General features: G+C 41.2%; 1 protein-coding gene across 2 annotated transcripts in view; it reads left to right on the plus strand.

Moving 5' to 3' along the window:
* The window catches only part of THSD7B (thrombospondin type 1 domain containing 7B), a 925,167-nt gene that overhangs the window by 371,878 nt on the left and 533,641 nt on the right, over positions 1-19,648 (plus strand). For both annotated transcript variants that reach the window (XM_082260936.1, XM_082260935.1), the window contains exons 7-8: positions 9,995-10,150; positions 13,569-13,769. In XM_082260936.1, the coding sequence (XP_082117062.1) occupies positions 9,995-10,150; positions 13,569-13,769 (357 nt within the window). The remainder of the gene's footprint in view (positions 1-9,994; positions 10,151-13,568; positions 13,770-19,648) is intronic.

Raw genomic sequence — 19,648 nt, forward strand, 5'->3', positions numbered from 1 at the left:
TGCTACTGGTTAGGTTTCCTCCACTGTCCAACAAGCTCCCTCATTGGACAAAGTGGGGACACTCCCCCAGACCCAGTAAATCACACCTGGAAACATGTGACAGGCAAAATTAACAGATCTGATGCTTTTTCCTAGCACCTACCTAGGAGGGTGCTAAACTTGTGACAGTAATAAAAGTGATAAAAAAAATAATAATTGAAGCAACAGTGTAAACAAAATAAATAAATAAATAAAATAAATTAATATTTTAAAAGAAAAGTGCAAACAGCGATCGTCCCACACATGTGAGGAATCACTGCAAACGTCAGATCATGGGCAGTAATTCCAGCACTAAACCTACTCTGAAAATCTAAAGTGGTAACATGTAAAGGCTTTTAAAGCGTTGCCCATGCACGGGCGTGCGTGATTATAAAGCATGACACATTTGATATCTATTTACTCAGTGTAACATCATCTTTTATATTGGGTTACTGCCTGTCTGTTTCCTCCCAACTGTCATCTGATCAGATCCGTTGGACGGATGATTCCCCATCTGTTTGTTTTTAGCAGACCAGATCGGATCAGAGGGGTCTGCTGACACCCACGCTCCATAGAGAGCTATGGATGGTCCGATCAGGCCGCTTGAACTATTGACAGGGGGACCCAATCAGTCCGTCTCTGTGAAAGGGGCCTTACTATGAAGTGCATATATGCATATATATATATATATATATATATATATATATATATATATATATATATATATATATATATATATATATATATATATATATATATATACATATATATATACATATATATATATATATATATATATAAGCATGCATATATATATATATATATATATATATATATATATATATATATATGCATGCATATATATATATATATATATATATATATATATATATATATATATATATATGCATATATATATATAATATAATATAAAGTGTGTTTTGTGTAACGTTTTTTTTGTTTTTTTTTTTAATTTCCCTCCCTAGTTCCGCTCCCATGCAGCATTGCTGCTGCAGGGAACGGAACTAGGAAGTGATCGTACCGACGGAGGGACGGAGGAGCGGCGGGACTCTCGGCTGGCGGTCACAGCAATGAGAGATCATCGCTGGATCGCCAGGATAAGGTAAGAGAACACCGCTGCGCTCTCTGCCTATCCACCCCGAGCGTGACTCGGGGTTACCGATCCTGATATGAAAAATCAACCCCGAGTCACGCTCGGGATTACCGCCCAGGAGGTTAACACAGGTAATCCAATCCGGTCCATCTGTCAGTTTTTCAGGAGAACCTGATCGATTGTCCATGTATTCCTATGGATCAGCAGGTGTAAACGGACATTTACACCTGCCTACCTCCAATCCGACCTAGTCCGCCAAAAAAAAAAAACAGAAGGGGAAACTTTTCTCTCTATATAGGTGGATGGAATGGCAGGTGGGTGTAAACAAACCAGCTAGAGTAAAGCTGGTTGTGTCGGTGTCCACTCTTAATAAACAGAGCTGACATAGACCTGTCATCTGCCCACTCTGCTTTGTTCAGCAAGGGATCAGCAGACAGATCCCCTGCTGGGCAAATCAGATTCCCATGTTAAAGGGGCCTTAAAGCGACCCAGTGAAGTCTCAATGCCAGCTCCCAGTAACAGAAGAGGTATTATACTTCGCCTTTCCAGCAGCCCCAATCTCCTACCTTCCCTTTGTTCCAGTTCTGCAGCTCCATAAGATTCTTTGGCATTTGACACTGCTGTGAATGGATGTAGGATGTCATAAACTATAGTTTGGACTTCCAACCCCTACATCACTGCTGTGTCTTGTAATAGTTTACAGGTGGGTGGAAGGAACCACAGTGTGCGTCGGAAAACACAAGTTTCTAACATTCCAACAAGTATTGTATGCTAAAGAGTCTTCTGGAAGATGAGTGTGACACAGAAGGGTTGATTTACTAAAACTGAAGAGTGCAAAATCTGGTGCAGCTGTGCATGGTAGCCAATCAGCTTGTTCAATTAAAGTGAAACTTTACTATCTCAATCAACATTGTTTATTTGTATTCCTCATTCTGCTAGCATTAATAAATAGATGGGAAAGTATATAATTTTTTCTTGTTTTAAACTTTTTTTTACATTTCTTCAGTTACTTCCTGGTTTCTTGCCAAGGCAAATGTTGTCATACATCCCAGGAGTCTTCAGGAGGGTGGAGGGGTTTCCCCAGCTAAGCACAACCTCCTGCCTGCATGGCTGAGCTAAGGGCAGATGGTATTCCAGGAAGTAAATGTTAAATGAATCATTAAAGCCTCGTACACACGCACCGATTGTTGGCCGACCGATCGGCCTTCTTTTGTCCAGTGTTGTTGTGTTGGTTGAAATGTGCTCTAGACTGCACACGAATTTTCTCGGCCAACAACAACCAACTTCAGAAGTGATGTCATGTGCTGGTTAACTTTCCGTGTGTTTTTTCTTCTCTGAGCATGCCCAGTCTTGCTCATCTGATGTTTGTCTGCCGAAATCTGTACTGACTGACAAAAAATCAGCCAACAAAAATTTTATAGCATGCACACCAGATTTTGTTCGGCCAAAAAGTCGCAGTCGGTTGTTGAAAGCATCATACTAACAAGCCGACAATTGGCCGATCGGACGTTGGCCGAAAATTCACAGCCAACAATCGGTGCATGTGTACGAGGCTTTACCCTTACTCAAGATGGCTATGGCCCGAAATGCTGGGGGGGTGTTTTTGAAAGGGACTTCTCAACAAAATAAAGCACACGGAGACATGGATGGATGGGGGGGGGGGGGTTGCTTTGAATAATAAAAATGAATTAGATAGTGCTTTTGGTTTGTGGTGTTCAGATGCAGTGAAGATCAGCTTTAAGCTTTCACAATAAAACCTTGAAGCTGATTGGATTTTATGCAGAGCTGCCCCAGACTTTGCACTCTCCAATTTTAGTAAATCTCCCCAACAGTCATAATAAATTCAATAGAAGTTTATTAGAAGTTAAATCCAACTTGTTTCTGGCCTCAAAACTGAACCTTCATCAGGGCTTGGGTGTTGATTGTAATAAAAGCTTATTCTGGACAAACAATGGCAAGACAACAGAAATTATTACATCGATTGTGTGGGCGCCAGCTAAAAGCCTTTTAATCAAAAGTAATAACCTTCTGCTTGACTTAGTTTATACTTAAGGCTTTCCCACCTTTCACACTGTTTGGATTTCTCCAGGATTCTCAAGGATACTTCATGTAACAGAGAGCTTCCCTTTACTCTTTTGATATCTAACGTCACCTAAATCTTTGGTTCCAGCACTCTTAACACATTTTCTGTTATATTACAGAGTCTTAACCACTTGCCGACCGCCGCATGACTATTTACGTCGGCGGTCAGCCCCTCACAGGCAGAGCGACGTAGGGCTACGTCGCTAGCCTGTGAGGGTCTAGGGAGCAAGCGCGCGCCGCCAGAGGCGCGCTCCCGCTCCCACATGGTCACGGACCCCCCCGCGCGTGTGACCGGTGGACCCGATGTCCGCCGGTCACTCGCGATCGTCGGGTGGAGAGGGAGAAAGGCAGGCGGCTGATGTAAACAAGCCGCCTGTCATTCTCCCCTGTGTAGGAATGGTGATCATACGGTTCTACTATGTAGGACCGTTGATCACTGTTCCTACACCTCAAGCCACAGCCAATCACAGTTAGAATCACGCCCCTAGGGACACACATAACCCCTCCCTCTCAAAAAAGTTAACCCCTTCACTGCCAGTGTAATTTTACAGTAACAGTGCATATGTATAGCACTAATTACTGTAGAAATGTCACTGGTAACCCCAAAAGTGTCAAAAATGTCAGTCAAGGGTCCAATTTGTCCGCCGCAATGTCGCAGTCCCGCAAAAAAATCGCAGATCGCCGCCATTACGCGTTAAAAAAAACAACAAAAATTACAAAAATCTTTCCCTTTGTTAGTAAATAACTTTTGCGCAAGCCAATCAAAATACGCTTTTTGCGATTTTTTTATACCAAACGTATGGTAAAAAAAAAAAATTGGCCCAAAATGTTAAAAAATTTTGATTTTTACTTTTTTTTTGGGGGAATTTCATATAAAAAAAATGTGAAAAATGTTGTTATTTTTGCAAAATTGACGCTGTTTTTTTGTTTATAGCGCAAAAAGTAAAAATTGCACAGGTGATCAAATACCACCAAAAGAAAGCTCTGTTTGTGGGGAAAAAAAGGACGTCAAATTAGTTTAGGTACAGCGTCGCACGACCGCGCAATTGTCCGTTAAAATCACGCAGTGCCGAATCGCAAAATAGGCCCTGGTCAGGAAGGGGGTAAAATCTTCCGGGGCTTAAGTGGTTAAGGAGGCAGAGCTGAAACGGAGAAAAGGTAGAAGACATGGGCCTCACTTTTTTTTTTTAGCTATTCTGTTACAAGAAGCAGGCAATGATATTTTTTTTTTAAAGACCTAACAGGGTTAGCTTAATTCAGTTGTTTAGGTGTACTTGTAGACGGGGGGGTTGGGCAGAGTTCTAAGGAGGCAAAATCTGTGCAGTCTCAGAATATGACTAGGAATCTTGGCCTGCATGTCTAATTGTTTCACATAAGTTTGCTATGTATCAACCGAAATGGCTGAAAAATTAATTTTGCAATTATTATGCATCATTCCATACATATAATTGCCTGATGAAGATTGAGCATGGATTAGTCTATATTCCAATTAAAACTAAAGTTGCTGTTTTTTTTTTTTTTTTTCTATAATTATAAAGCTTTTCATTACAGTCATTTTTTGCTTTGTTGGAAAGAAGTGGGACTTTGAAATGTATCTGAGCCCTTCTCATCAAGCATGTAATTATTCACACTGTGCCAATGGCAGTGAGCGTGGATCTATTACTAATAACTCACTAAGGCTCTAGCTCTAGAGTTTTTCGGAAGCTTCCGGAAAGTATTTTCAAGCCGTTTGACAGTTTTGTTCTTTTGTTTGAGATGGAGGGAGCACTGAATTTCACTACATTGTAATAATACTGCCTAACAGCCTGCCGAATGATATTAGAGGGAATATTTCGTACCAGCTGTCTCAAGGCTGTTATTATGCAATTGCTACAAGGAAATAATCCTTTAATAGTGTTAGTGTTCTGCGGGAAGTTTAGAGTTTGATTTTAGTTGTTTAGATTTTTTTTAAGGGAGAACTATATTGGTTTTGGTTCAGATTTAGAGCTCCAGTAAAAAAAAAAAAAAAAAATAATAATAAAATAAAATTAATAGCGCATTAAAAGATAAAATAAAAGACAAAGATAACTGGGACACTGTCGTAACCATATTACCTCTATTAGGAGTGAAACCACAGAATCACCTTTCTTTGTCTCTGCCCATCTATACTTTTCCAGTACATGGATCAAGTTCACATGAGGTTTACTCCTAGGCCAGGGGTCTTCAAACTATGGCCCTCCAGTGGATTGGGAACTACAATTCCCATCGTGCCTAGTCATGTTTGTGAATGTCAGAGTTTTTACAATGCCTCATGGGGTGTGTAGTTCTGCAACAGCTGGAGGGCCGTAGTTTGAGCAGCCCTGTCCTAGGCCTTACTGCAGTCAAGTCAGGGATTTCTTTCTGCTTCTTTGTCCACATCTAATGCCTCGTACATACGCAATGATTATCGGCCGACCGATCGTTCAACTTTTGTCCAGTGTTGTTGTGTTGGTTGAAATGGGCTCTAGACTGCACACAAATTTTCTCGGCCAACAAAAATCTACTTCAGAAGTGATGTCATGTGATGGTTTACTTTCCGTGTGTTTTTTCTTCTCTGAGCATGCCCAGTCTTGCTCATCAGATTTTTGTATGCCGAAATCTGTACTGACTGACGGAAAATCGGCCGTTGTGGTGACGGCCAAAAAAAATTTTATAGCCTGCACACCAGATTTTTTTCGGCCGAAAAGTCGGAGTCGGTTGTCGAAAGCATCATACTAACAAGCCGAAAGTCGACCGATCGGACGTTGGCCAAAAATTCACGGCCAACTATCGACGCATGTGTACGGGGCATAAGTGAAGCCTTGCTAATGAGTAGCATGATAGGGAATCTCTTGCTTTTGCTTGGTTGCTGTTTCAAGGGTGATAATGCAAGGAACATCCCCGCCTTTGTCTGGTAGGTTGCTCAACATTGGTCCAGGCACCAAGTTCAGTTGTTTGGAGTTGCACTAAGGGATTGTTATCTGTCCAGACCGCAAACTAGTCCTTTGTCACATACTCAGCAAAACATTTGTTGACTGCCCACACCATGGATAAAAACTCCAGCTTTAAAGAGCTGTAGATTTCAGGGTTCCTCTCTGTTGCATGCAGGCTTCAACTGGTGTTGACCCCCTCCTGGCTGTCTTGTACTTGTGAGACAATGACCCCTAAGCCTTGAATACTGCTGTTGATGCTTAGCTGGAATGGGAGGGAGAAGACAACAAAGGCCAGCAAGGAAGCCAACATCAGCTGCAGCTTCCAGAAGTCAATCACATCCTGTTGTTCTGATCCCCATTCGACTTTCATGTAACCCCCCCCCTCTCTTGGCCTACTTTCTGGTGCAAACCAGAGGAGAACGATGATGCATTATGATACTCCTTAAATATCATCTTGCCAGGAAAGCTTTGACTTCAGCCATTGTTGTCGGGCCTCCATTCCTGTATAGTCTTTAATTTCTCGGGATTAAGAAGTATGACTTGTCTGGAAATGAAGTGTTTGCGGAACTCAATCTCATGCTTTTATAGATAGCACTTCTTGGCTTTCAAACTTCAGCCCATACTGGTGCAACACAATATCTAGGTGTGCAAAAAGGTCCTCAAATTTGGCAGAAAACATTCTAAATAGTTCAGAAAACTATCCATATTTATGTCCCCAAATTAGTTTTCCATCACACTATGGAATATGGTGGGCATGTTGTTCAGCCCAAAGGCTATTCTTTTGAACTACCACAACCCAATCAAAGGCAGTCCTCAGCTGTCCCTCAGATCCCTCCACCACAGTACCTGTAGACATAAAACAGTCGATCACTAATATATATATATATATATATATATATATATATATATATATATTACTATTATGAAAATATGTAATTCTCTTTAGCTTACAAAGTGTATACGTACGTTGAAAACTGTATACTTATATGCTGAACTCTGCAAAGCTAGAATAGTTTGATAAATGTCTTAGAAGGGGGCCCTGAGGGAATCTGGGCTGGTCAATCAATAGTGGCTGCATAGACAGTGAATACCAAATTTTTACTGTATTGTAAGATGTTCTGACTGATGTGTGGACTGTACAATGAGAGGTCCCAATCCACAACTTGATTATTTTCCAGAACATTCTATGAAGACAAAGCCGCATTGTTTCTAACATAGAGAACAGAGGATTCTGCAAGCTGAAGTGTTTATTCTTTGTTTAAAATTAATTTATTGGATACCGAGCTCCTGTTTTTTAAGAACTTCCATGTGATAGAAAAATGGCTCATTATTTTAAAGCTGAATTCCAGGCGGGTATAAATCACAAATTTTTGCAGCTCCATGCGTAATAATACATAAGTAAATGGTGTAAGTACCTGAATTTTCTTTTGAATCAGCCTCTTGCCATCCCTGTACAGCAGAGCTCAGATAGGAAAGGGAAAGAAGCAGAGCAAGGAGTCAATTAGTTGCACTGCAGTTCAAGAAGCAAGCTGCTAGGAGGAGAAAGCAGACTGAAAGAGAAGTGAAAGGTGATTTGGGTTCTTCTTTGGGTGTTCACAGGACCACTGATAGGGGGAGGGACCACCAGTCTCCCTGTAGGGGGCCCGGGCACACAGGGGGGCCCCAACAGCACAGGGAATCGGTGCGGTTGGGCAGAGGTACAATTACAGAAGGAAGCCCTGTGCGGCTCTCTGCAGCAGCTGAAAGCCAGTTACTCCCCCTTTCAGCTGCTGCAGTGAGAGACACAGACACAGGGCATCGTCCCTGTATTTGCTTCTCCAAAACCGCCCCCCCCCCCTCCCTGTTCTGCCTGATTCTGATTCCCCCCTCCTTGTGTGCCTCCTTTCACTGTGACACCCCCTCCCCCTGCAGTGCTGCAGGCTTCCCTGTTCTGTAAAAAAATTAACTGTAAAAAAAAAAAAAATTAAACATTGTATTAAATAATTTAAAAACTTAAAATAAAATAATTGTAAACATTTTTAACATTTTTAAAAAATATATAATTTTTTCTTTTTAAATATAAAAAACAATTAAAGAGGTCTTATTCACACAGGTTCTCTGTTATGTTTGTGTCCACTAATTATGATTTTAGTGTATTTTTTTTTGAAAATATTGTCTTGATATATTCAGGGGGGCCTGCTAGGTAGGCTGTGCAGGGCCCCGTGATTTCTAACAGCAGCCCTAGGTGTTCATACAGTGCCGGCATGATGTGGAAAATTCAAATTGGATGTGCTGCAGAGTGCACTGTTTGTTTGCCTTTAGTAAATCCAACCCATTGTGCCCCAGGAAAGTCTGTGTATCTGCGGGTGTTTTTCACCCTCTCTTCAGAAGGACACTCACCATTTTTGGTAATTTCTAAAAAAAATAATATCAATCATACCATGCACAGTCTAAGTGCCTTTAGTAAATCAACCCCTTTATGTTTCAATTGGCAAATATACGCTGATAAATATGCATACATTTGTTTAACCACTTGCTTGCCGCCCAACGCAGATTTAATGCGGCAGGGCGGCTCGGCTGCGCAGAATCACTCACATGTACGTAATTATGTACGTGCAGTCACAGCCTTAGACACAGCAGGAGCCAGACCGCGGGAGAAGCGGGTTCGATCGCCGCCGGCCTCCCGCAATCTTCTGGGAAACCGACACGAGAGCCGCCTGCTTATGTAAACAAAGCAGGCGGCTCTCCTGTCAGACAGGACAGTAAGCTAAGCTGAAACACAGATCTCTGTGTGCCTCTCACAGAGCCCCCCCCCCACAGTTAGCAAGCACATTTAGGAGCACATTTAACCCCTTGATCACCCCAGTATTAACCCCTTCCCTGCCAGTGACATTTATACAGTAACAGTGCATATTATTTTCACTGACCACTGTATTCGTGTCACTGGTCCCCAAAAAGTGTCAAATGTCAGTTCGGGGTCCAATCTGTCTGCTGCAATGTCGAAGTCCCGCTAAAAATCACTGATCACCGCCATTAGTAATAAAAAAAAAAATCCAAAAATCTATCCCGTAGTATGTAAACGCTATAACTTTTGCACAAACCGAATCATTTTTTGGGATTTTTTTTTTACCAAAAATATGTAGCAGAATACAAATTGGCCTAAACTGATAAAAAAATAAATAAATAAATAAATAATTACATTTTTTTTATTGGGAATGTTTTATAGCAGAAAGTAAAAAATTATTTTTTCAAAATTGTCGCTCTTTTTTTGTTCATAGCGCAAAATCTAAACACCGCACAGGTGATCAAATACCACCAAAAGAAAGCTCTATTTGTGGGGAAAAAAAGGACATCAATTGTATTTGGGTACAGAATCGCATGACCACGCAATTGTTAGTTAAAATAATGCAGTGCCGAATCACAAAAAATGGCCTGGTCGTTAGGGTGGTAAAACCTTCCGGAGCTGAAGTGGTTAAACAGGGTTGATAAGCACTCAGCACCTTTCAAATGTCTTCATTTAATTTGAATATATGTATATTTATTTATTTGTGCACACTTGTGTTCGTTAGGAATTTTAGTGTGTAATTTTTTTGGTGGGTGGGTGGGAGGCTTCACATTTTCTAAAAAATGATGAACAAGAAAACAGTCTAACAGTCTGAAGTTTCGGTAGATCTTGAAGTAGATATTGCTGATGGAGTATCCAAGATATTTAAGAAGCCAAGGGCTGACATAGCTCACCAGGCTCTGTCTATAACTTAGGTATCAATTTTGGATACACTGAGCACGTCAAAATTTCCCGTGATCAACTTAAAAACTATATACACTTGTCAGTGTTCATTCTGTATAATATTTCTTGTGCTATGTTATTTAGTCTACAGGCCAGTGGATCCAGAGTTTTGCGAAGGACCACCACCATCAACTACTCAGCTCTGCAACATCCAATGTCTTACCGACTGCGTGCTGTCTCCATGGACTGACTGGGGACCTTGCATCCATGAAAACTGCCAGGATCCTCATGGGAGGAAAGGTATTTTAGATCACATTACTTTTATACAGTGATGCCTACTAAATGATAAATCCACTGTGAACTGTTGATCCAAATGAAACTTGCAGTGCTCCTTGAAGCTGAGAGAGAGATTTCCCCATGGGTTTCAGTGAAGGGAGCTGGTGTCAATGCACCACTCAGAAGTGTAAGAGCTTAATCAAAGAGAAGAAAAGGCACAACCCAGTGCATTAGTATGTAGATAAACGTGGCCTCAGCCAGCGCCACTCCAGCCATGCCCCCCTGACATGTTTCGTCCCCCTTGATCACAGAGGTCTGGACAAATGGAGGGAAAGAGCAGAGCGGTGGGCAAGAGGCCTAGAAATATAAAAGGGTAGGAGGAGAGGCAAAGAGGAGGTGGGAAAAGGAAGTTCCCCAAGTCTGGGGAGGGTGTCGAGCTACTGGCCTTCAGTTTAAAGAAGTTGTCCACTTAGACATGTAATTTATTGTATTCATTCAAAGAAAGCTTATAAAAAATGACATTGGTAGCTTTCTTTACCTTAGCTTTGAGAGGCATTTGCAGCTTTTAAGGTCTAAAGTTCCTCATGGGCCAAGCTGCCCAACCACCATCCAGTTGAACTACTTCTTGCTTGAATAATGCAGCCAACTTCTGAGCACTCTCTATGCTTGCAACTCTTCCACAGTTTGATCAGTTGCATGCTAACATTTGTGCTTTCACTTTCCACACACTGTTCCTCATATTCAATTATATCAGCAAAATTTACCAATCAGTCGATTTGATTAGATGTAAATCAAAATGGATTGTTTAGGTAGGCCTAATCACTACATACAGTAGTAATTGGTAAATGTATCCAAATTAAAAAATCTGATCTAAGTGTGGCGCAGACTCTCTGTCTGGTCCTGCTATCTTGTCCCAGGTCCACTTTTCCCACACTGCAAGAGCAGTCAGACTCAGGCACACCGCAGCATCCACAGTTCTGGATCAATAAGTAGTCTAGGGGTTGCTTTTTCTGAATTTATTGCAGTGTAACATAGTTAGGACATTGCGAACAGTGGGATAACCTGGAATGCTAAACAAATGTAGGAGGATATCCTCTGTTAGCCACTACTTCTTGAAAAGTCTGTTAGCAACAATTCTTAGGAAGTGGACAGTTCTGGGCACCAAAGCATAGTCCCCGGCTGAATGAACCTCACTCTTAGTGCAACAGGAGGTTAACAAACAGCATTCACTTAGCTCCTACTCTGTAGAGTCTATACTCACACATTCGTGGGTGCCCTCCTCAAGATCAGGAAGACCGCTGTGTAGTGGAATCTCCAGGCTGGATCCTAGGTGAAATCCTCATTCTTTGGCTTGCAGTCTCTCTGAAGATAGGGCCCCAGCCTCAGGATAGTTGGGGGCCTTATTGGGCTTCTTGTAAAGGCGCAGGATAGCTTTTGAGGGCCTTAAACCTCCAGGCTGGTCGCTTCTTCTGCCGGACAAGAATGTAGACTGATCCAGCCCCTGGCTAGTGGCTCTCTCCAGTCACCTTCTGAGCACACCCCCGCAGGGATTGGCTGGGACCTTATAAATATTCAGGCCGCTCACTCAGACTGTTCCACTCTTATGTTCTAGTGCCAGACATCCCAAGTCTCCCGCGACTTGCGGGAGTCTCCCGCCTTTGGCCGCCGGCTCACCCGCAAGTGCCGTGTGACCTCCCGGCTGCTGTGGGACACTTCGGATGTCTGCTGAGTCAGTGACAGAACCGCTGCTCCTAGTATAGTTCCGGCTCTGTCACAGACAGAAGGATATGAAATGCACTCCGCCTGTGACAGGAGGAGCCATACAGGAAACAGCAGCAGAAGATCGGTCTGTGCGATCCGTCCTCCTCTACCCTCCTCCTATATAGAGGTAACCAACATAACACTCAGCAATCAAATTCTTTGTCTCACCCTCACCAATTCTTTTATAAATCAGCAGATATGTGTGTTAGTAAGGAAATAAAATATTAAGCATAGCAAAGGTATTTCACAATAGAAGTTGTCTGCTTACAATTTCTTAATATACACCTTTTTCCTCTGTCTTTATTATTTCTTGTTAGTAAACTGTACATTTATATTCTAAAGATTACTACTGCCATTTACATAGCAAAATTATTCATCTCTGATCTTCTGAACTCTCAGAACTTTTGAATAGAGAGAGAGAAAAGAGGATCTATTTATTGCTTATCTATCTAGCAATATATTCCATCTATCTATCTACAGACAAGTCTGCAATGACTTGTGGGAGTCTCCTGCTTTTGGCCGGCGGCTCACGGACAGTGATTCTGACTTCTACCACCATGACCACTTCAAATCACTGAGGTGGTCATGGTGGTTACAGTGTTCCTTTAATATCTCTCAGAAGACGTAAACCTCTGTATACTGATTCCATTTCATGTGATCATCCTCTAGTTGTGTTAAATTAGTGCGAGTGGGGGGGGGGGGGTCGTGGCGGTACAGGGGGGGGGTAGGGGGTCGGTCGGCGGTGGCACGGAGTGAAACCTCCCTGAAATTAGTTTTTGCAGGTTGGGATGTCTGTAGTGCTTTCCAGAAAGCAGGGAGAAGCAATGAAGTGTGCAGCCTGTGGGACCCTGATCAGCCAAAAGAAATCAGCTGAAGCTCCACTGATTACAGAGAAACAAAAAAAGGACTAAATTTACCTGCCTCATATCTAACTAGGAGGGTGCTACATAAGAAAATTCTAATGGATGGTTGACCAGTTTTATTACTAGCACCAGACACTCCCTATAATTATTGGTTGTCAACCAGGAAATTGTTACGCAATTTGCTTGGTCATGGAAGATTGCCACATCATGTAGCTTTCATGTTTTCTTTTACTTGCTGTTACTCTACTGCTACTTAGATGTATTCAACTATTTTATTGCTAGTTCATGTTATATATGCTTTATTGTAGCCCCAGTGAAGGGTACCCTTCAGAACCCCCAATGCCCATTGATATTTTAACAGATTCTGTGAAAAATAAACTATATCTGGGCTTCAACGCTTTTTTGGCTTTCTCTTTTCTGTATTTCTGATGCACTGTGTATCTGGCAGGACATCAACCTTGCAGGTTGTCAGGCAGCATGGTTTTCAATGGTTTGTTTGAATAAGAAATATTCCATTGCAATCAATAAATGGGCACCCCTGTTATTCTTTCACCTTTCAACAGAAAGGAGTTGCTTTGCCAGAGCCTCTCTCAATCGTAGATGATAATAATTATACATTTAAGTAGAAACAGTCTGTTACCTTAGAAATGATAGATTTTCCTTTATAATATTGTCTGAGGATATCATTCCAGTACTAATCGTTTAAGGTTTATGCCTTTGTTTCTGTTTCATAAAATTTTTAATGCATGCTGTCAGTCCCATTTTGTGCTCCATTAATTTTATTTGCATTATTTAGTAACAATCTTTGTTGTTTTTAGGTTTCAAATTCCGAAGAAGACATGTCTTACTGAAGTCAGAAAGCATGGAAAGGAACTGTCCCCATTTGGTGGAATCGGTTCCTTGTGAGGATCCTGTGTGTTATAAGTGGACCATATCAGGGGAGCTACACTGCGTTCCTGAGAATGGGGACTGCGGCCATGGAAGGTACCACATAAACAGCACCTGCAGGGGGCAGAATGGTAAGCCTGCTTGTGATTTTCTACTTTACTTCAATCTTCTGGAGCAATCTTATTGTACATAGTTACATAGTTACATAGTTAGTGAGGTTGAAAAAAGATATCAGTCCATCCAGTTCAACCTATGATGTGTGTGTGTGTTTGCTTTTAACCGTACATTGTATACCCCTGTATGCTGTGGTCTCTAAGGTGCCCATCTAATAGTTTTTTGAAACTATCGATGCTCCCTGCTGATACGACTGCTTGAGGTAGAGAATTCCACATCCTTACCGCTCTTACAGTGAAGAACCCCTTACGCATTTTAAGGTTAAACCGCCTTTCCTCTAGTTTTAGTGAGTGGCCACGTGTCTTGTTGTATTTCCTTACTTTGAATAGTTTGTTCTTTATGCTAGGGTCGCCAGTACAGTATTTGTACATTGATATCATATCCCCCCTCAAACGTCTCTTCTCTAGAGAGAATAAGTTCAGTGCTTGTAGTCTTTCCTCATAGCTGATGTCCTCAATTCCCCTAATTATTTTTGTTGCCCTTCTCTGGACTCTTTCCAATTCCCGCACATCCTTCCTGAGGACCGGTGCCCAGAACTGGACAGCATACTCCAGATGTGGCCGGACCAGAGTCTTGTAGAGTGGAAGAATAATCTCTTTATTTCTGGAGTGAATCCCCTTTTTTATACATCCCAGTATTCTGTTGGCTTTGCTTGCAGCTGCTTGGCATTGCATGCCACTTCCAAGCCTGTTGTCTACCAGTACCCCCAAGTCTTTTTCCATCCTAGACTCCCCCAGAGGTTCCCCCCCTAGTGAGTAGCTTGCTTTCTGGTTTCCGGCCCCCAAGTGCATTACTTTACATTTATCAACATTAAACCTCATCTGCCATGCAGTTGCCCACCCCGTTATTTTGTTCAGGTCCGCTTGTAAGGTTTCCACATCCTGCATAGAAGATATTGGCATGCTTAGTTTAGTATCATCCGCAAATACTGAGATTGTACTAGATATCCCCTCCTCTAGATCATTTATGAATAGATTAAACAGGATTGGTTCCAGGACAGAACCCTGGGGGACCCCACTATCCACACCCGCCCAATCCGAGTACTCCCCATTAATCACCACCCTCTGGACTCTCCCCTGGAGCCAGTTCTCTATCCAGGTACTCACCTTATGGTCCATACCTACCTTCCTTAGTTTGTACAGTAAGCGTTTGTGGGGAACGGTGTCAAAGGCCTTTGCAAAGTCCAGATACACCACATCCACAGGCTTACCTTTATCTAGGTGGCAGCTCACTTCATCATAGAAGGTTAATAGATTGGTTTGGCAAGAACGATTTTTCATAAATCCATGCTGATTACTACTAATTATACTGTTTTCATTACTAAAGTCTTGTATGTGGTCCCTTAACATCCCCTCCAAAATCTTGCAGACTACTGATGTTAGGCTGACCGGCCTATAGTTACCTGGGATATACCTCGGCCCCTTTTTAAATATTGGTACTACGTTGGCCTTTTTCCAATCTGCTGGCACCATACCCGTCTGTAAACTATCCTTAAAGATCAAGAATAATGGTCTGGCAATCACCTGGCTGAGCTCTTTAAGAACCCTCGGGTGCAAGCCATCCGGTCCCAGTGATTTATTTATGTTAAGTTTCTCAAGTTTAGTTCTAAGTCTATCTTCAGTTAGCCATGGCGGCACTTCCTGAGGTGTGTTGTTTAGTTTGGCCTTACAAGCTGGGTTCGTGTAGCCGATTCTTTTGTGAAGACTGAGGAGAAGAAATTATTTAACACTTCCGCCTTTTCTCTGTCCTCAGTTGCCATATTTCCTTTGTCATCTTTTATGGGGCCAATGTGTTCTGACCTCACTTTCTTACTGTTTATATACTTAAAGAACTTCTTGGGGTTCTTTTTACTCTCTTCCGCTTTATGTCTCTCGTGTTCTATTTTAGCCGCCCTGATTTCATCTTTACATTTCTTATTACACTCTTTGTAATGCTTAAATGCTGCCAATGACCCCTCAGTCTTGTATTTTTTGAAAGCCTTTCCTTTAGCACTAATATGCATTTTTATGTTGGAGTTTAGCCACCCAGGGTTTAATTTTGCTCTTTTAAATTTATTTCCCTTTGGAATGCACTGGTCAATCCCCTTGTTAAGTATGCTCTTGAAGCACTCCCATTTTTCCTCCGTGTTCTTAGTTCCCAGGGTTCTATCCCATTTGATATTTTCTAGCAGCGAGCGCAGTTTTGGGAAGTTGGCTCTTTTGAAATTCAGTGTCCTTATATTACCCCTCTGCTTCCTATAACTGTAATTAATACTGAAACTTATTGACCTATGGTGACTGTTTCCTAAGTTGCCCCTTATTTCTATATCCGTGAGCAGGTCTGTATTGTTGGTAATCAGTAGGTCAAGTACCGCATTGTTTCTTGTCGGTGCATTCACCATCTGACCCATGAAATTGTCCTGCAAAACATTTAGGAACTGCCTAGCCTTGGCTGAGTGCGCGGTTCCTTCTGCCCAGTCTATATCTGGATAATTATAGTCCCCCATTATAATGACATTTCCCATCTTTGCTGCCAATCCTATCTGTAAAAAGAGGTCTGCCTCCCCCTCCTCCCCCAGGTTGGGGGGCCTATAGCATACTCCCAATATTACCTTCCCCACCGTGCCTTCCCTTTGAAGTTCTACCCACAGGGATTCTGCCTCATCCTTAGCTCCATTATTAATATCATCCCTCATATTTACCTGTATACTGTTCTTAATATACAGACATACCCCTCCCCCTTTTTTACCTTCTCTATCCCTGCGATAAAGGGAATACCCCTGAATGGTCGCCATCCAGTCATGGGAGCTGTCAAACCAAGTCTCAGTTATCCCCACAAAATCTAATTCCTCCTCAAACATCAGCAGCTCCAGCTCTCCCATCTTGTTGGCCAGGCTTCTGGCATTGGTATACAAACCTCTTAATTTTGATCGGTTACATTTATCCTCATTTGATGTTTTTAGGCTGCTCTCCTGATTTTTCCCCCTACCCATCCTGGGTATAGGAGCTCCGTACACCCTACCGCTAGTGCCCCCATTTCTGCCCTCTGAAACTTGCTTTCCACTGGCTAATTCTACATCTGTACCCTCCCCCCCATTCCCTAGTTTAAAAGCCCCTCTAACTTTTTGGCCATCCTCGCACCCAGTACGGCTGCACCCTCCCCATTTAGGTGCAATCCGTCCCTACCAAAGAGCCAGTGGCCGACTGAGAAGTCGGCCCAGTTCTCCAGGAACCCGAAACCCTCCTTACTACACCAGCTCCTCAGCCACTCGTTAACTTCCCTAATCTCCCGCTGCCTCTCTGGTGTGGCTCGAGGTACAGGTAGTATTTCGGAAAATACTACCTTGGAGGTCCTAGTCCTCAACTTAGCGCCTAAGTCCCTGAAATCGTTTAGGACTCTCCGTCTTCCTCTGCCTATGTCATTGGTACCCACGTGTACCATGACAGCTGGGTCTTCCCCAGCCCCACCCAATAATCTGTTCTTGTAGTAAAAGAAAAGGGTGCACAAATCAATATCTAGAAGCAGCACTAGAAAAATATTAGATAAATTAATAAATAAAGATAAATAAACATAATGAATGGCCTCTTACCAAGTAGCCAACAAAACATTGTCAATTGGATGCTCTTTTTGTTGGCTATTTGGTAAGAGGCCATTCATTATGCTGTGATCACTCGTTTTGAGCATTTTCACTTCAATTGTGGACTCATCACCTACCAGATTATTCATTTGCACATATCTAACTATGGACTTTGATTTTCTATAGTCATTCTATTGCAATATTTTTTGTCATTTTTTGTAATTTGCACCTATACCATTTGTATGTTTACACATTATTATTGTGGGTATAATTTTGAAGTGCATTACTTTCTATACTCAGCAATTACTTTCTATACTCAGCAATGAATGAAGTGCATTACTTTCTATACTCAGCAATCTTATTGACACTTTCTGATGGTTTAGCCACAGCTGTTGGTATGCTTTCCAACCCGGACCATCAGATTATGGCCTGTTTATGGCTTATTTTAGAACTCCTCAAAATATACAACTCCTAGTATAAAGTGTTCTAAATCTGGAAACCCATCAAAAATAAAATCTGGAGTCCTTACTTTCATTAAGTTGTATGAAAAAACAATATTTTTTTTTATTTTATGTTCCCAAAATGATGGTGCAGAAACCGCTGCCTCCTCCAACACCTCTGCACGCACAGTTCTTTGTGTATTATTATTTTTATTCACATTATTAGTATTATTGATCTCGTAAAAACGGCACAGTAAATTATTAAAGAAGAAATACCTTTGATTTAAACATTTTCTGTTTTCTTTCTCACATCAAAGTTGCTTAGATGCCTAAATATAATTTATTAACATTGTTTTGTCAGTTTCTGAAGCTGAAATTGCTACTAAAATATAAAGAGTATGATCTCATAAAGCCAAAACTATGGGTTTTTTTTTTTTTTTTTGGATGGATTAACCACTTCTGGACCGGAAGGATTTGCCCCCTTAATAACCAGGCCATTGTTTGCGATTCGGCACTGTGTTACTTTAACGGGCAATTGCGTGGTCGAGCAATCTTGATGTCCTTTTTTTCCCACAAATAGAGATTTCTTATAGTGGTATTTGATCACCTGTGCGATTTTTAATTTTTTTGCGATATAAACAAAAAAAGAGCGACAGTTATGAAAAAAAAAATCTGAGAAAAAAAAACAATATTTTTCAATTTCTGCTATATAACATTCCCAAAAAAATGAAAAAATCAAATTTTTTCATCCTTTTAGGCCAATTTTATATTCTGCTACATATTTGTGGTAAAAAAAAAATAAAAATAAGCGTAGTTTATCGTTATCGTGTCTACAAACTAAGGAAAAATTTATGCCATTTTTATTTATTTTTTTACTAGTAATGGCAGGGATCTGCAATTTTTAGTGGGACTGCGACATTACGGCGGACAGATCGGACCCCCAACTGACATTTTTTACACTTTTGGGGGGACCTGTGACATTACTACAGTAATCAGTGCTAAAAATATGCACTGTTACTGTAATAATAACACTGTCAGGGAAGGGGTTAAGCTAGGGGTGATCAAAGGGTTAAGTGTGAGCTTCGGGGAGTGTTGTCTAACTGTATGGGGGCGGGACTTGTGAAATAAACACAGAGACCTGTGATCCTATATAGAAGGATCACAGGCGCTCTGTGATCCTTACAGAGAGAACAAGGTATGCTGTGTTTACCTTGGAAGTGTCTCAGGTTATCACTGAAAATAAATAAATGATCAGTGTATATATATATATATATATATATAATTATTATTTTTTTTTATATAGAAACATAGAATAGCTACTTTGCATATATGTGAGAATTCCTCTGTTTTACCATTTTGCTTTTCATAAGTAGCAGCAGTCTATTTCGTTTTATCATTGTCTGTGAGTGCAGGTTTATATTTATAATTTATAATTTTATAATTTTATATAATTTTAAATATATATTTTCTGAATAGAATAGCTACTATCTGTTTATCTGTTTCATTGGGGAAAATCCCCTTCACTTTCTGCCTCAGTCTCCTTCTTTCTGCAGCAGGAAATCTCCCAAGTGAGGGTAATTCCCATTTTTAACAGTTTTCCCCAGAACAGCTAGCACATTGGAATATTGACCTTTATGTCTTGTTTTAGGTGCAACCCTAAAATGTTAGATTTCCCTTCACTTTCTTTTTTGATGACAGTGGTCACCATTACAAACAGAGGAGTGAATCAACCCAATGGGGACACAGACAGCAATATAAAAACTTGGCAAAGGATTTAATCCTTCCCCTTCTATTAAAAACTAAAAAAGAAAATGGTTTTGTCTAGGGGTACTCCTTAAAT

Source organism: Pelophylax lessonae, assembly GCF_965119305.1.
Source record: "Pelophylax lessonae genome assembly, chromosome: 6".
Lineage (NCBI taxonomy): Eukaryota > Metazoa > Chordata > Amphibia > Anura > Ranidae > Pelophylax > Pelophylax lessonae.